The following is a 17,825-nucleotide window of genomic DNA, read 5'->3' on the forward strand; positions in this document are numbered from 1 at the left end:
CAACTGCAATCTGCCTAACTTTTAACCCAAGAGACTGATTATCAAAGAACAGGGAAGAGCTAAATTGTAGATTAAGATACTATACAAAATATCAAATGGAAATAGTAACTAAATCTGATAAAGGCAAGATAAATGTTGAAACGCCACCAATGAAAATGGAATTTATAAAAACATTGGGCCCATTCCTTCTGTAATTTATTATGATATCAGAAGAATTACTCTGACATCAAAAGACAAGTAATTCTTACTGGAAGCAATCATGAGATTGTTATAAACAAACAAAAGACAGATTTGTGTGTTTTCCTGGGCCTTACAGTGCATCACAATTGCTTTAATCAAAGAGTCTAATTATTTTGGGCACTTTCCTGTTCTTGAGATGTTTGTCCTTTTTTTTTGTTTTCTTGACTGTCTGCAGCTGCTCTACTCCTTTTGCATGCCATTTAGAGGACTTTCCCTAGTATTCCCTAACTTTCTAGACAAGAGAAGAGGGGAGTCCAAGGCTATAGTCACAGCATGCTCCTTTTCTAAGTATCTCCACTGAAACAAATTTAACTGCTACCTCTATGCCCCTGTGGGAAAGCAGTCTCCTCCTGTTCAAAATAGGGTTGCCTTTCATCTCTGCTGTTGTTTTGGATACCTGGATCTTGGCTCCAGCTTAACAGGGCTACAACTAAGATTCTACGTCATCCCTCTCAGCGTCTCTCACCTGACCCCCTACCCAGTGACAGCCCCATTGCAGCACCTGTCACTTGGAAGACAGCACAGTCCCAAAACCAATGGTGTCATCAAGATCAGATTGTATCTTACAGGCTCCTTCTGCAATTACATCTTTACCGCATCTAATTTTTATGCGCTACCATAAATAAAAGTTTAACTGAGCGCTAATCTTGTCACATCTCAAACACTGATACAGTTTTCTCTGATCCTTGCAAACACAACCCAGCATCCCTTCAGAGCTCTGATGCAGAGGAGCTTTCCCACACCAAAGCTCTGACACCATTCCTCGCCGTGCTGCCTTCTTTCCTAACCTTCCCCATCTCACCAATATGGGCGACTCCTCTTTACGGTCACGGCCAAGCTCTTGCCCTCTTCTCATTTGTTTATTTGTCACCATCCCATAAAAGCAATGATTCTCTCATTGTCCATGAACAGTTAGAAAAAAACACCTTGCTCTCCGCATTCATTTTTTCTAGGATGCTACAAAAATGTGACAACAGGGCACTGTCATAGAAAGAAAAGATCTATCAGGCCATCCAGTTCAGTCTTACTGGTGCTCTTGTTAGTCTGTACTCTTCACTGTTTCTTGTTTTAAAGTTTCCCTTCTAGCATCTGCCATAATGAAGTCCTGCAATACACTGCATCGTTCCAAATTATTACATGCAAGAATAAGCTGATAAATTTTAATAAACCCAGTATGGTCATGTTCTGAAATACGTTTTTCTGGCTTAGTCTGTGCTGTAATAGCTAAAATGTCTCCTCTCTTCTTTAGACATAGATATTTCTAATATTCAAAGAGCCCGAAAACAATTTTATGATGTGCAAAAAAAAAATATTGCACAGTTAAAAATAATGTAAATATGACTATATTCACTACTGGACAAACTGACTACTCAGTCTAACTTACGGAGAACCTCATCTCATTAGTTCCACTGAAAAGCAGGATCTGAAATACTCATTTGTCTACAGCTGTAAGCGACTGGTTTTTTCAGTACATTGGAAACAAGTAATAATCTGTTCTGAGCCACAAAAAGTGATCACACTAAAGAATTCCCCTGCACGAAAACACAAATTTTAACTTTGGGCATTGAAGCAAGAAGAAAATTTAACTCCAGTTTTAGCTAATAATTAACAATTATTACACTAAAGCAATTACAAAACCCCAAAAGTGAATGAGAAAGCGTATTAGGGGATCAACTGCTCCTAGAGTTTCGGTGCACAACATTAACTATAATGAATGCAAATGCCGACATTTTTCTGAGTGCCAGCCACACAGGTGCCCACTTAACAACCTAATTCGTGGCATTTACTGTTCCACCTTCTGCTGTGAAAATAAGTATTATGCTTCACTTAAGCACAACTCTGCTCTTATCCTTACTTATCTCCTAGCTATGCAGAGCTGTCACATCAAGCATAAGCCATCACTGCCTTTGGGTCTGTTCTTCTGATGAAATCATCACAAGCAGGAAAAAATACCACAATGTTACAGGAGTTACAACAACAAACTTAAAAATGAGCTGAAGGTACGAAAGTCTTGTTTCCAATAACTGATGTTTTTAAGAGACAGAGCAAGATTTTAATCTTTCATACTTTCTTCAAATGACTACCTGTGAGAATTTTACAGCTTTTTGAGGCCTTCATCATATTTACAGTTTCATATTAAGTAGTTACAGCACAACTAGTAACTCTTTGAAACACTAGTCCCTGTCCTGGTTTTGGCTGGGATAGAGTTAATTTCCTTCCTAGCAGCTGGTACAGTGCTGTGTTTTGGATTTAGGGTGAGAATAATGTTGATAACACACCGATGTTTTAGTTGTTGCTGAGCAGTGCTTACACTAGTCAAGGACTTTTCAGCTTCCCATGCTCTACCAACCAAGAAGGCTGCAGGTGCACAAGAAGCTGGGAGGGGGCACAGCCAGGACAGCTGACCCAAACTGACCAAAGGGACATTCCATACCATGGGACGTCATGCTCAGTACATAAACTGGGGAAAGCTGGCCGGGGGCGGGGCTGCTGCTCGGGGACTGGCTGGGCATTATTTTATTATTATTATAATATTCCTTTTCTGTCCTGTTAAACTGCCTTTATCTCAACCCACAAATTTTACTTTTTTTTCCCCCGATTCTCTCCCCCATCCCACTGGAGGGGTGGAGTGAGCAAACGGCTGTGTGGTGTTTAGCTGCCTGCCGGGTTAAACCACAACATCCCTTAAGTCCGATGAAATTGTCCTCACTGTTAAACTGAGAAACGCTTGCAATAAGTGGGTACAATTACTTAAAAAGACATGTACTTTGCCTGATGTCTAAGGCATTGTCTACCCTTACAAAGATATCTTTGCCATCAGAACAAGTGCAGAATGAAAAGGCAGTTAATATCAGCCAGAGTCAACGGTTCAGACAAACTACTTATTCCTTAGAATCTGCTCTCTTAGCCCAAATCATCTTCTGCCAGTTTGTGTGTTCACTCCATGCGTATGTTGGCTACAGGGTGTTCAGAGAAGAGCTTACAATACAGACGATGCGCCAGGGTCAGAGCGGTAACACAGCTTGCTCAGAGCCACAGGCAGGAACCGGATGCTCTAGCCCAACTCCTACCCATTAAAACCATGTTACCCTCCGTTGACTATGTAAGAGTTGGCACTTTGGAAAAGACTTGGTTCAGCTTGATTAATTGAGTCAAAATTATGTGGGCTAGATCTTCTGCCACTGATTTCCACGGAAGAAGAAGAAAATAATTTACAATTCAGAGGGATGGAAAAGCCTGGAAATGTGCCTTTTAAAAAGCAAACACTTCTAAACTAGACAGACAGTTCTAATCACCTCATCTGACCATACCTGCATAATCCAAAGCACTGACTTTGTGCAAGTTACTCTTTACAAATAGCAAATCCAATTCCAAAAAAACAAAGGAGGCAACAAAGATTCTAACACCCAGATATATTTGCTGTACAATGTGCCAAATAACTAACTCACTGTGGATGTCTGCTCCACATACACGTTTTCAAATGTTCATAGATAGAAGTTGAATTGCTAAAGCTGAGAATATGATAAGCTAAACTAAAACTTTCTGAGCTAAGAAAGAAGCAAGAAAATAAATTATAACTGGGACTTTGAGAGATTAAGCTTTTACTAGAACATGGAGAAAAATCTAACTATGCTTCCATATATATTTATTTTTATATGTATATAAAATCTATTGCCTGTACTAGATTTTCATCTCAAAGATTTCCATATATAAAGAGTTACTGTCAACAGGATTCCGTAGTTCAACTGTGGGCTGGACTAGAGATTACGGTCTAAAATACAAATAAATATATACTTGCTAAAGATTAAATATTTGCTTCTGATGGCCTAGTGTCTTCTTTGCAACATGAGACTGCAATGTATTGTCGAACATGCATGGGGAATCTCTCATGCTTCCTACTCTTGGGCTGATCAGAGCAAATTAAATTTCACACTAAGCAGTTTGGAGGCTTTGAATGCTCCATTAGGTTTTACTAGAATCAGACAATTACTATAAAATGTTTATTTATGCAACCATAGTGACATTTCTTGAAATAGGTATTATTAGATGTTTGACAAATAATGTGCTACTTACCCAAATTCTCAGACATTATTAATTAGCATTAGCATAAGAGTTTGGAGAAGAAAATAGCAATAATCTAGGCTCCATCCTAGCAAGCATGTCAAAGTTTTTGATAGGTTGCAACAGCAAAAGAAAAGGATGCAGTGAGTTTATTTAGATTAAGCTACCTTATTGTCAGGAAATTAGGTCAAACCTAAACACTGCTCATGTTATTTCAGGTGACAGTACAAAAAAAGCCCCATTGATCAGTCAGTGACATACTTATAAAAAAATTATCTTGTATTCAACAAATAAAATTTTTACCTATAGCCTAATTCAGTATGAACATTTCAAAGCCACTGCTTCTACCTCACACTTAAAAAGTCAATCTGTGCCTTTTCTACTTCGTGCTCTATTATAAATCTCCACTGACAAAGATTCAGGAATTGGGATTTTGCTGAAACCGCATGTAACAAGTAGAAAACAGCTGCCTCCTCCCCAGCTGTGCCAGGCTGATGGGAGTTAAAAAAACTACACAAACTTGCTTTTGTTAGTAAACCAAGCAGCCAGTTCAAATGGCAAAAAAGAGCAAATATAGTAAAGGTGACATGCTTACAGTCATTTTTAAAGCTGGAACCGTATTTTAATACACCATTTTTTAACCTGCTTATAATGCTTGTTATACAGACAAACCAAACATCAGCATTTGCATTCATGCTCTTGCCTTCTAGATGAGAAAGGGAATTTTTTAAAGAACTATTATATTTTTAGTTAAAATGTTACAAAATATCTCCTTATATACATGCTTCCCTTAAGGACTAGCAGAGCAGCTTAATTTTATCTGGCAAGTTTTTTTTTAAAATTGATGTTCCTTTGTTTTAGCAAAATGGGTTATTTAACAGTAGTTTAAAAGCAGTAATAAAAGCAGTTCACAGCCAGATTTACTGTGGTAAAATCACTTTTTGAGAAAATTATTAAGCATTATCAGGCATTTTTTTCCTGTGTAGAATGTCTTACTAATTTGCTGTATATAACATTAAGAACTTGTATGGCACCTGACATTTCTCTGTAATTTATTCAGTTCACAAATGTATAAATGGCAGCTTGTGCATTTGCATGCAGATTTCAGCATTACATTCATATCACATCTTGTGTGCAAAACCCACCAGCAGCAAATCTCCAAATCTCCCAACAACTCAGTTATTGAAATATGAATAAGCTAGTTCATACCTGATGTAATAAAGTACAAGTACAGCAGTCTGCCTCCTAGAAAAGACATGAGGCTGAATCAACTGCAAAACAATTGCAAATTTACAAGTTTGTACATTAAATGTCTGTGAAATAGTTCCCAAGAAGAAAGAACACACACATGCAAATGACTGTGGCCTTTATCAAATACAATAAGAGTTGTGAAACTCTATTCTCTCAATGTTCCTTTCTAGTGGATCCAAAACCAGAAGACAGGTAGGATTTCCTGGGAGGTACCAACTTCAGCTCTTACTGAAACCAAGTATTCACTGACCTTTCCTGGTCAAGCCCAAGACTCTTTTTTAAGTAAGACAATTTAGAACATTCACAATAGGTTTTAAACAATAACGCTTTGACTAGGAACATCTGCTATGGTATGTGCTTTCCCCTTGATTTAGAAAACTGAACAAATTAAAGAGTTTTCTTAGAGTTGCCCTGTAAGGCAGGTGTTTGTAATTATATGCTGCAGTCTATGCTTTAAGATTTAGTATCTATAAAACCACACTTTTGGAGGAAGTCATATTAATGCATTCAATATTTAACAGAAACAAGAGACAGAAATATTCTGGACTGCAGCAGTCGCACATCAAATTTGGGCACAGGAAAGAGGCTCAAGATAATCCAGTTAGTAATTCTCTCAGGAGAGAGGATGCCTTCAAATGTTAGTGTGATTATAAACAGAAATGAAGCCATACTGCTGTCTGGACACCAGAACCATCAGCTCTGATGTTCCTCAGCTCTGAAGCTGTCCATTCTGAACATAAATAACTTCACTCTCTACAGTGTATGTGTCAGAGCTTATAAGAGGTACTGATTGTATAAAAGCCAGTATGCCCAGCTCATCTTATATCCTTATCATCAAATCGTCAAGCAGAAGTCAAACGGAGAAGTGCTGATTTAAAAATCAAGTCCCTTAATTGCTGCCTAAATATGAACTCAGAATCCCAGTATTTGGCACCTGCTTTTAAAAATCTTGGTGCATATTATCACCTGTATTAATATATGAAAAAACTTTGCATGGAAGACAGGATAGGGTACATAATTTTGAGGAGACACATAGACAGCAGTTTTGCTTGTCATATAAAGCACGTAGTGGTGCCCAAAATTGTAACTAGTCGAATTGAGCTGATGTGCTTTATTGAGGCTTTATGGAGGAGTTAGAGTGTTAGCGAAACGTGCAGAATTTGTGGGGGGAAAAACATGCACCAGAGATGCATACAGAGAGCACTGTATGCAGTCATGGGGAGTTGGCTGGCAGGTGAGAAGGTCCCAGAAGAGTCGGGGTCCCTGGAAGCAGCAGGCAGAGAGCAGGACAGCCACACATCTCAGCCGGGCAGGCAGGGGCCCAGGACACTTGAAGCAGAGAGGGGGAGCAGGCAAAGGGAGAGAGAAATGGGGAGGGACACTGAAGCAGGCAGTGCACTTGCACCTCCAGCAATCTCATAGTGATTCTGTGACAGTGACAATACCCTCCCAAGTTCATGACCTTGTCTTTTTACAGGATACCAGACTTTCTAGGTAGTCCATACCTTTTCACCACTACACATGGCATGGTGCTCAAGGGCACTGCTTTCCCCAGCTGCAGCAGGTGCCCTGCCCTGCTACTTGGCTGCTTCCCCCCACCCCTGATACTTAAAGCAGTCTTTTTCCAGCTCTCAAGGCTGCACTGCCTCAATGACCAGTAACAGACCATAAATGAGCTGCTTATAGTTTGGGGACCTCTGTTTTTAGCTTGTCTCTCTATTGTCAAGGCCTTTCCTGTCAACCCATGTTTAAACTGTTCACAGTAACAACACACGCCTGGCCCCAAGCTCCAGTTCGCACTGCAAGTTCCCGTAACAAGCTGACAACAAGCCCAATAGGCCAGGACTGCGGCATTGCAAAGTCAGCCCACAGCACATTAGCCAGTGGCCTACAGGTAGCAATGGCAACACTCTTCTGACTGTGCTCCTGGGCAACAATGGCATTCACACCTATATGTGACCATTCTATAATTGCCAGGATAATTAAGATCCTCTTTAAAAATTTGGGAGGTCTTGAGCAACAGGAAAGAATGAAATGGTATTTCTAAAGAATTAGGGGTTTGCCATGGATTTTAAATTGATACCGGCCAATTTACACCTGTAACTGGCTATAATGCACCTATAGAACAGACTATGGAAAACTGTACTTATAGGTACCATCTCTCTGCAGAAGATGGGTGCACGTCACAATTCACTTTCTCCATCAACATCAGCAGACAGTTGTTCCCTCCTGTTGAGTCCCTAAAGTTATATTACAAATGCAAGACTATGTATCTTCTATGTTGCGTCAGCATGTGGATCTCTGTTGGATTAAACAGCAGTTGTTGCTACACTGCTATTCTTTTTAGCACATTTAAATTTTACATACAGCTATGGTAAAAAAAAAAATAATGTAGCTGCCTCAACTGCGATTTAGACATTCAGATTCTAACAATCTCCTTTAGCTGCAGCCTAAGCCCGTCCAGCTCCATAGGTGTGCCCCTGCTTTCTGTCTGGAAGTTCTGGCACTTTTTGTTGTGCTCACAGCCCAAAACATACATTAGACAGCACAGTAAAAACATGAAAATATGTAACAGACACAATCCTGGAAGATCTTACAATCCAACCAGGGCCCGACAGAGAGAGCAGCAAGCACACCAAGGAGCAGTAAGAAAACATGATAAAATATGACTGCAGCTCTGTAAAGCTGATGGAAACAATCAGATGTTTTGACTTGTTCCATTTACAAAAGACACATTTATAAAAGCATGTACATTTTATCATGCTTTAAGGTACCAATATTCTGACCAACTCCATGTTGTTACCCTACCACAGACAACCATCCAGGCTTTGGCTGACATTGGAATGTTAAACAAAAACTATCCAACTATCCAAAAAGTTGGACAAAATTAAGTTGAGAAGCTGGGTCTACCCAGTAATAGCCTCTGTAGAGAAATAATTTTAAACATTGTACAATTTGTTTTGTTGAAGAACACAGTTAAATTTTTTTGATACTACTAGTTTATAACATCCCCCTGCACACATTTCCATGCAATGTCATAGTTGGTAACAATCCCCTAATGTTTTCTTCTGCTGTACCATGCAGACTAGGACAGCTTTGTTTAAACTCAACAGCTTCAGTTTAATTCTCTCCAACCACCTTCTGTTCATTAAGGTGTAACTAGTTTGTGTCCGGGGGGGGGGGGGGGGGTAGAGTTTTTCCACATTTCTGCATATATGTGAATGGAAGAACACATGCAAAAATACAAATCTTGGCACATGAAAACAAGGACAATGCTTATTCTACTAGGCAGACAACTATTAAATGGATATGGCAAACCTGTCTAATGTTAAGAAAACGTTTTTAATAATAGAATACAAGAAGTTAATGAGACCTTGTCTTTAGCCTGGATACAAACATCATACTGCAATCATATACATTCTACAAAGCTACTGTCTTCCCTCACAGGTTTACTGTTTACTGTCCTCCCTTTACTACAGCATTGCAACCACTTGAAATAATACTGAGTATCTTGGAAAGACTGCAAGTATTCCCAATATTCTGGGACAGAAGGAAAAGCCACTGTAAGAACAGCGTATATCAGTTAGATATAACGCATTAAATGAAGTTTGTTCTTTTCTGTGCAACAACCCCCTGGAACCAGGTGTACCAATTTGCCACTGCTGAGGTCCAAAATGGCATAAAGCAGCTCTAACTCCAGCAAACACCTCCTTGCAGCTTCCCTCCCTCCCCACAGCCTCTGCCTTAGAGGAAGGGGAATGCAGCACAAGTAATTCAAGAGACCTAAGAAAGGTAAGTTTTAAAAAAAATTACTAAAAGTGTCTGAAATGAGTAAGACCACTTAAACATTTTTATCAGCTATAAAATAAATAAAAAGCAATAATGCAAAAAAGCCCCACAACACCAGACCCTGGAAATGAATAAGAAAGCATGAATAGGCACAACTGCTTATCTTGTTGTGATCAAACTAGAAAGCAAGATGGACAATTGCTTCTGAAGCTAATGAGAGAAATGAAAGTATAGGCATATTAATTAAAAAGGAAGTACCACCATCATAATTAATTCACTAGGCATGTCAGAAGAGCAGACAACAGAATTCTTGTATGGGAATTCAGTTTATTTCAAATACAATGGCTTAGTCTCCTGTCATCACTTACACAGCTGTCTACATTGATTTGTTCTTTGCAAATGGATATTAAAAAAAAAAGGTGGATCCTTCAGAGAAAAGACCTTTGAAATAGCAGATGCAAGTGATATGGGCATCCTCCTCCTCCCCACCTCTTAACAAAACAAAGGAATTCTGAAGTGGAGCACGACACTCACAGCTCTGACCTGTTAGGTGCCATTTCCACTCACCTTAACAGAGCTAAAGGTTCCTTCACCAGAAGTAAAGGTTTCAGAAATGTGTTATTTATCACAGTCTGAAAGCCTTTAATTAAACAATTTAATAATATAAAACAAAGGTAGAAGAAAAAAAAAAGAAAAATTTCACTACTTGGACTTAATTGACTGAAAAGGCAGATGTCAGATTATATAGCACTGAATGACCTGGGTAGGGAATGTGTATATTAGAGATTATGCCTTCGCTTAACTAAAGGAATTAGTACAAGTATTCACAGTGTACTTCAAGTGCCATAATACTCAATTCTAGTGATTCTGATTTCTTCTCATTAACATATCACACAAATGAATCTAAAGCTGCAAGCACAAACATTACTTGCTCACTGATCCATTATCACAGTGTTAACAGATCAAGCTTAATCAAGTTCTATCAGTTTTTTTGATTATACACATTATTAGACAAGTCTCGTTTCATTTAGTCTCTAACCAGCTACGTTTTATTACAGTCAGAGCTAAGTAAAGTTTGCAGGAGACTTGCCGTCTTACTTGTTCTTTCACCCTGTAAGCAGCGCAATTAATGAAAAATAACTAAACACCTGGTCTAAAGCTACATCACATAAAGGACTTTGCTGGCTAGAACTAATATCTATCAAGTTACTGACAGCAGTAGTATAATTTAAAAAATGCAGTTTAAACACTTTCCTCCAAAGGAATTCAGACACATAAAAATAGCTGCTAGATTCTCAGCTTCACAAGTCAGTGTTTCTCCATGGCTTCAGCAGGATGACCTTGGCTGCAAACAGCTGAATTCTCTGCTGTTGGAATGAAAGGTGTTGAAATGCAGAAGCTGTTTCCTGGACATCAATCTACACTTGAGGTATGGGATGAAGAAGGAAGCACAATGCTTCATGTTCCTTCCAACCCAAACTATTCTATGATTCTATAAGACAGGCAAGAAAGAAGGCAGGGGAGCTAGCCCTCAATGTATGGGGGAGCTATTCTATGGAACAGACATCAGGTTTGTTGAGCTTGTGAGTCAGGATCAGAAGAGAGGTCAGCCACTAAGAGTGGGGTTTTGCTACAGACCACCCAACAGGGGAAAAGAAGTGGATTAAGTCTTCTATAAGCAACTTGAAAAAGTCTCCAGATCATAGACCCTGGCTCTTATGGGAGACTAACCTCCCTGACATCTGCTGACAGCAATCCAGCAGGGAGTCTAGGACAACCTCTTGACACAGACGGGCCAACCAGGGCCCGCTCTCCTAGCCCTGTTACTCACAAACCTATATAGAAGTGCTAGGGGATCTGTTAATCCCTGGCAGCCTTGTAGCAGCCACCAGAGTGGAGTTCAAGATCCTGAGGGGAGTAAGGAAGGCAGATAGCAGATCTGGGGCCTCAGGACAGCAGACTGGCTTATTCACGTAACTGGTATGTAGGATCCTGTAGGAGGCAGCACTGAAAGGCAAAAGAGTTTGAGAGAGTTGACATGTCTCCAAAGACAAGCTCCTCCTAACACAAGAATGGTCCTTCCTGATACTGGGGGGGGGCGAGAAGCAGACTATCAGGAGAATGACTTCGCTAAATGGGGAACTCATGCCTGAGTACCGATGGAAAAAAGGACATAAAAGGAAGATGGAAGCAAAGACGGACTTGAAAGGAAAAATACTGAAAAAGTACCTGGGCATGCAGGGCTGGTGTTGGGAAAACCAAAGCTCACTGAGGGCTGAAACCAGCAAGGGGCATGATAGGCAGCAAAAGCTTCTACTACTACTTTGTTCATTATTTTATTGCTAAAGAAAATGCAGGCCCACTGCTGAGTGAGGCAGTGACAAGTGACAGGTACTTGGTGCTGCTTTTGCCTGTCTTCACTGAAATGTTCTCCCAGAGTTAAAGGAGCAGAGGAAATATCAGTAGTGGAACAGGATTCAGCCAAGTATCTCCTGAAAAATTTCAACCCAAGCAAGTCCATGGGACCTGACAGGATGCATCCAAGAGTACTGAGAGAGCTGGCTGATGTCACCGTGAGGCGCCTCTCTATAATTGTCAAAAGGTTGTGGAGTTAGGATGTTGCAGTCTAGATGAGTGGAGAACTAGATGGGTGAAAAACTGGCTGGACTGTTGGGCTCAAAGGGTATTGGTTAATGGAACAATATGGGAAGTTGTCATAAAACAAAACAGAAGGTTCCAACTTGATATGATAAAACACACTTTTAGAAATAAATTTCCAGAGTTTTAGAAAAATGCAGTGAAACAAACACATTATCCAATCAACAATATTTTGCATTTTACAGATTACCATTTTTGCCATTCTAAGTTATGGTACACTAACTTAATGCATACAAATGTCTTCACAAGTAAGTCTTCCATTACCCATGGTGTATCTAGGTGTAAGTATCAAGTTTATACATTATTTTCAGTAACACAGTTGCACTATAAGGTATTGCTTAAAATTCTTGATTATGTACCACCATATTAGCGTTACCAGGAATAGATATCCTACTCTTGATTATGTAATCAAGAAAAACTTCTGAAAATAATATTCAGAGTACAAACTACTTTTAATCAGCAACTAAATACGAAGATACTGGCACTGATTACTTCGTTGCTCTAATGACATCTGTAATGGATTCCAAGTGCTGTGCCTGATTGCTTCCCAGCTGATTAGGATTCTGTTCATCACTTCTAGCTGCTGGAATTCTGAGATTTCTTGGAGTTCCTTTGCAAAAGGCTTCAACATTGCTTCAGCTAAGCTGCTATGGTGCATGCTTTAAAACAGTCATCACAAACTTTACACTTAGTACTCCATGGTAAAACGTATGAAGAGAAGAGAGGAAGATGTGGGTTCCCCCTCGCTCCTTTTTATTGACAGGCATTGATTATAAAGCAGTATAATCCAAAGACCTTTGTAGACATTGGCCAATGGATCGTAAAATATAGCTGAACTTCAGTTGATCATAGCTTTCTTCAATAACCATGCTGCAATAGTAACTGTGATACACTTTCATTAATGCTGATGTTTTCAGTTTCAATATTGCTGATACACAGAAGTGATTTAAAAGGCAATTTGAGACATTAAATAAGATACATGTACAAGTCAAATTCATAATTGTTAAACTTAAATCAATGTCTTGTCTGATGTCATTTCTGATTTTTGCCTACTGAAAAATTGAATTTTTAATCCTTCGTTTCATTGAACTAAGATGATAAGGGAATTGACACAGCAATTATTCTTGGAGAGACTCCTCAGTGGAGAAGTATGAAATGACTGCAGTACCATTCTACTACAGACATGCATTACGTAGGTCTAAACATCCTTGGCTAAAACAGTGAAAATACTTAAATTACTCCAGGAAAAGAAATATTACTACTGGTCTTCAATTCTACAAACATTTATATTCAAATTATCTGAAAAGCTATTGGCTATAAAGATTCTTAGATTCTGTTTGCTCTTTTTCATTAATGTAGTATTGCCGAAAGACTTATAATTTCAAATTTTTGTTGTAACAAATAATGAAAGTGCTGGCAAATTTCAATATTACTCTTATAATTTTGAAATGGAACTCTTTCTAAAATTTTTTCAAGAGTTCAATCAGTTGCTGACAGCTTTTTATCTCATTGTGTCTTCACTTTAAGTTAGAATTGTTTAAATGGATTATGTAAAGAAGTGTGAAATCTCAAGCACAGTATTAGTACTGGAATTAATGGAGAGAGACTTGTGCCATATGACAGTGGAATATAATGGCTCCTCCTTTTTATCTGAGTCATAACTGCTGCAGAAATACACTAGCGCTTCAAACACATACCCATGTAAGAGAAGAAATTTAAGAATTCATTCCTCCATAAGAAGGAAGTCACCTCAATCCCTAGAGTTGAGCATGGAATGCGGCAGAAAACTTGAGAACGTGACTGCAGTATTTCCAAGTTTTCCAAAAACTTTCACTGCAAGGAATGTGGAAAGTTTTAATTTCTAACATCAGAGGATTTCTACTTTGATAAAAGAATATGCAGCAAATAAGTTCTTATAAAGGCCAACATCTTGGCTGCTTAATGCCAATGTCTTGCAATGTCTCATACAGTAACAGCTATTAACAAGCCAAACCAAATAAATTGTCAATAAGTATCCTGATAAGACATTTTTAAAACAGGATGTGCATTGTCTTGCTTTAAAATATATTTTCTTTAAGTTTCTTTAACTCTTTGTGTTTTGAAGGAGTTTCTATTCCAGAACCTAAGTAATCAAGAAGAAAAGGTAGGAAAAAATCCTTTGAAAAACCTAGTATTTCACTTCCAAAACAGACATTCATACAGTTTAAACTAAAGCGTTGTTTCAAATTCTTTTAAACACACAGATGTAGATTTATCTTCAGTGAAGTATTTTTCTGACTCTCCATTTCTGTCTCCCTTGCTGTATCACATCTCCCTGCCCTTCTAGGCAACTAGTCAGAGTGCTAATCCACAGGTATCTGCACCGTAGAGCGATTCACTTTTCTCTCTCTCCTCACTTTAGACAGAAAGACAAATGGCTGACTGTAAAATTGTACTTATATGTACAATTTAATTGTTAAATTGTACTTATATGTTTACCAACTCATGGCGCAGCAAGCCATTTGTATAAATACAAAGACAGTAATGAAATAAGTAATTGTTCCAGTTGAATATTCTAAAATTCCTATTAGTAGTACATTTCTAACTATTTTATATAACTACATGATAACACAGGCTTACAAAGTATTAAAGAACATAATTTCAATCAACAAGAAATTATTAGATGGATTAAAATATGGCGGCTCAAGTGAGGTAATCATAGAATCACTTAGGCTGGAAAAGACCCTTAAGATCACCGAGTAATGAGCTGCTTTCTTGCAGTTTCTTGGAAATTGCACTAGGCAGCTTCAAATATTTATACAATGCATAGCACATACATTACACAATGTAAGTGATCTCAGCAGTACAATCCGTCCAGTTTCTTTTACATGTTTGTTAGCAAAATGAATATATGATAACGTTTTGCAAAACCCTGACAGGTTTGTATTTAAAATATTACGGAAGTCTGAGACATACGCTAGTAAAAGGGAAGAAATTATGATGGATTAAAATATGGCGGCTCAAGTGGGGTAATCATAGAATCACTTAGGCTGGAAAAGAGATCACCGAGTAATGAGCTGCTTTCTTGCAGTTTCTTGGAAATTGCACTAGGCAGCTTCAAATATTTATACAATGCATAGCACATACATTACACAATGTAAGTGATCTCAGCAGTACAATCCGTCCAGTTTCTTTTACATGTTTGTTAGCAAAATGAATATATGATAACGTTTTGCAAAACCCTGACAGGTTTGTATTTAAAATATTACGGAATGAGCTGCTTTCTTGCAGTTTCTTGGAAATTGCACTAGGCAGCTTCAAATATTTATACAATGCATAGCACATACATTACACAATGTAAGTGATCTCAGCAGTACAATCCGTCCAGTTTCTTTTACATGTTTGTTAGCAAAATGAATATATGATAACGTTTTGCAAAACCCTGACAGGTTTGTATTTAAAATATTACGGAAGTCTGAGACATACGCTAGTAAAAGGGATAATAATGACTACAGAGATCCATTACTAGGAAAAAAACATAAAACCTTCCACACACAAGACTTATTTACCATATCTAGCCATTCAGTACCCAGTAGAAGTCAGAAGACTGCTGGCTCTCTGTAGTTGGCACTTACTCTCTATCAACAGAAAAGCCTTAGAATAACATTGTTTAAAGTCAATATAGACAAAAGTACTCAGAACTCTGCATTGTTTTATCAGCCTTTGAGAAATATCCAGGTAAAATGAAACTAACTTAGCTTCCTGGATTATTTAAATTTGTGAGTGAAAGATCCTTTTCAATAGGATGTAGAACACCTATTATTTGTCCTGAATTTTCTTCCTCTTACAAGGGATACTGAAGGTAACGTATTTGGAACACTTACACAAATTAAAAGTCCTAATCGAAATACTTATTAAAACTCTGCTATAGGAAGGCCAGATGATTCTTAGGAAGAGATTATTTTATGATTCTGGGTCAAACCTGTACTTCCAAAATTAATGGAAGAACATAAACCAAGAGAAGAACTGCATAATGGCAGACTTTACATTATGATCAAGCTACTGAGGTTTTACACAGTAGATTCTATCAAGCTGTTGGTTTTTACACTTTCCCACTCTATCAACTAAAATTGTGTTCTGGTCAAAAGAAAGTCTGTAGCCTATAAATAATGTCAATCAATTTGACTTGTCAATTTGACAGCTGAGGTTTTAAAATCCCCTTTGTGGGACACTAAAGGAATCAGTGAAAGGTCTCAAACATGCTCAAAACCTTCCTGTACATACAAGAGCTGGGAAGCACCACCTCAGGTGCAAGTGAAGTGTAAAGCAGAGCGTAGCATAAAGCACACAGGACTCTGTATTTGCAAGCTCACTTGGTGGATTGTTGTGCTGTCAGCTGCATAGCTAAGGCTGTCTGCACCTCTGCTTCTTATCAAGGCTAAGAAATGTAAGACACCGTGTTTAGATCTGCTTTTGAGACCATTTGTCAACTGGTAACATCACTTTTTCATTCACTTCCAAGACGACTACTTATCTTCTTAAAATACCAGTCTGTTTTAAAGTTATAACTGTCAAAATTTGCAACCCACCTTTCTAGATGGTCTGTTGTTCTTCCTCTGACTGTACACAGAAACACACTGATCTGAGTCCCACAGCAACAGGACAGAGTGCTAAAACTTGAATTTGCTGACTTTTATCATTTTAAGAATTTAAATATTGAAGCAGTTGAATTTATTAAGCATTAGAAAGCCAGAGAATTCTCTGAGCTTCACCCACTTTAGGTACTCAAAAAGCCATAACTATTTTTTGTTCTTTTCTTGGCGTTGTTTTTCCCCAATGGTTAAGAGTCCCTATTTGTCTTCTCAAAGCAATTTGTTTAGAAGAAAGAATTTTAATGTGTCTTCTTAGGACTTTTATTTCAAAGAAAATTTCTTCAGGCCCACTGAAAAAAAAAGCAACTAACTAACAGAAGTACACCCCTAAAACGAATGATACAGGAAGTCAGATGAAGAAATCAGAATAACGTCTCAAGAATCATCTACAAAGCACACTTTTTTCCCAAACACCAAAACAGCAGCATACCAAATCCTATGAAAGAGTATTATGCAAGGAAATTAAATTAGCCTTGTGCCAATATGAAATATAAAGAAAATGGAGTTACAATCCCCATTCTACACTTTTAATTGCCTTACCTGGCATTCCATGGATAAGGTCTCCGCACAACACAAAGAACTTGGGTTTAGGATTTAGTTTGTTAATGGCCTGCACCGCTTGCTCTACTAATTTGATTTCTTCTCCCCATTCATCATCTCCATTGTTAATGTCTCCAATTGCCCAAGCTTTCATCAGTCCAAACTGAGGATCTGCTCCTTGGATGAAGTAGAAGGGCCCCTTCCATTGGTACTCATCATCTAAGAAGAGGGGGGAAAAAAGAAGTTAAGGACTAGAGAAACTTATAAAGAGAATGAAAGCTTCCATGCATCATTAAATTGGTTGCTCTTCACCTAAGTAAGTTGAGGCCACTTTAATGAAAGTACAGAATTCTGTATTCATTCATATAGGACAAATATAAAGGCAGAAGTACAAAATTTTCCTCTAATGGGTAGCTGCAATAAATGAAAGTATATTAATCTAATTACACCACATGGTGATTACAAACTGATTAGAGGAAAAGTATGTGAAGAATTCAGCAAATAGTGCTGGAAATTACAAGACCACAACATAGCAGAAGTGTGTAACGTTAGATTTCAGTTGATTCTTTTAAGACTCCAATTATTGCTTCTTTAATTAACAAGTTAAAACATACACAACACATTTCACATTCTATGGTTCCAATAGACTTGTCC

At 38.2% G+C, this 17,825-nt stretch overlaps 1 protein-coding gene across 1 annotated transcript in view; it reads right to left on the reverse strand.

The window, feature by feature from the left end:
- The window catches only part of CPPED1 (calcineurin like phosphoesterase domain containing 1), a 40,692-nt gene extending 23,293 nt beyond the window's left edge, over positions 1-17,399 (reverse strand). Inside the window, exon 1 of the mRNA XM_009281642.1 lies at positions 17,172-17,399. Within this exon, the coding sequence (XP_009279917.1) occupies positions 17,172-17,325 (154 nt within the window). The 5' untranslated portion in view covers positions 17,326-17,399. The remainder of the gene's footprint in view (positions 1-17,171) is intronic.
- Between the last annotated feature and the right edge of the window lie 426 nt (positions 17,400-17,825).

This window comes from Aptenodytes forsteri, unplaced genomic scaffold, assembly GCF_000699145.1.
Source record: "Aptenodytes forsteri isolate BGI_AS27 unplaced genomic scaffold, ASM69914v1 Scaffold84, whole genome shotgun sequence".
NCBI lineage: Eukaryota > Metazoa > Chordata > Aves > Sphenisciformes > Spheniscidae > Aptenodytes > Aptenodytes forsteri.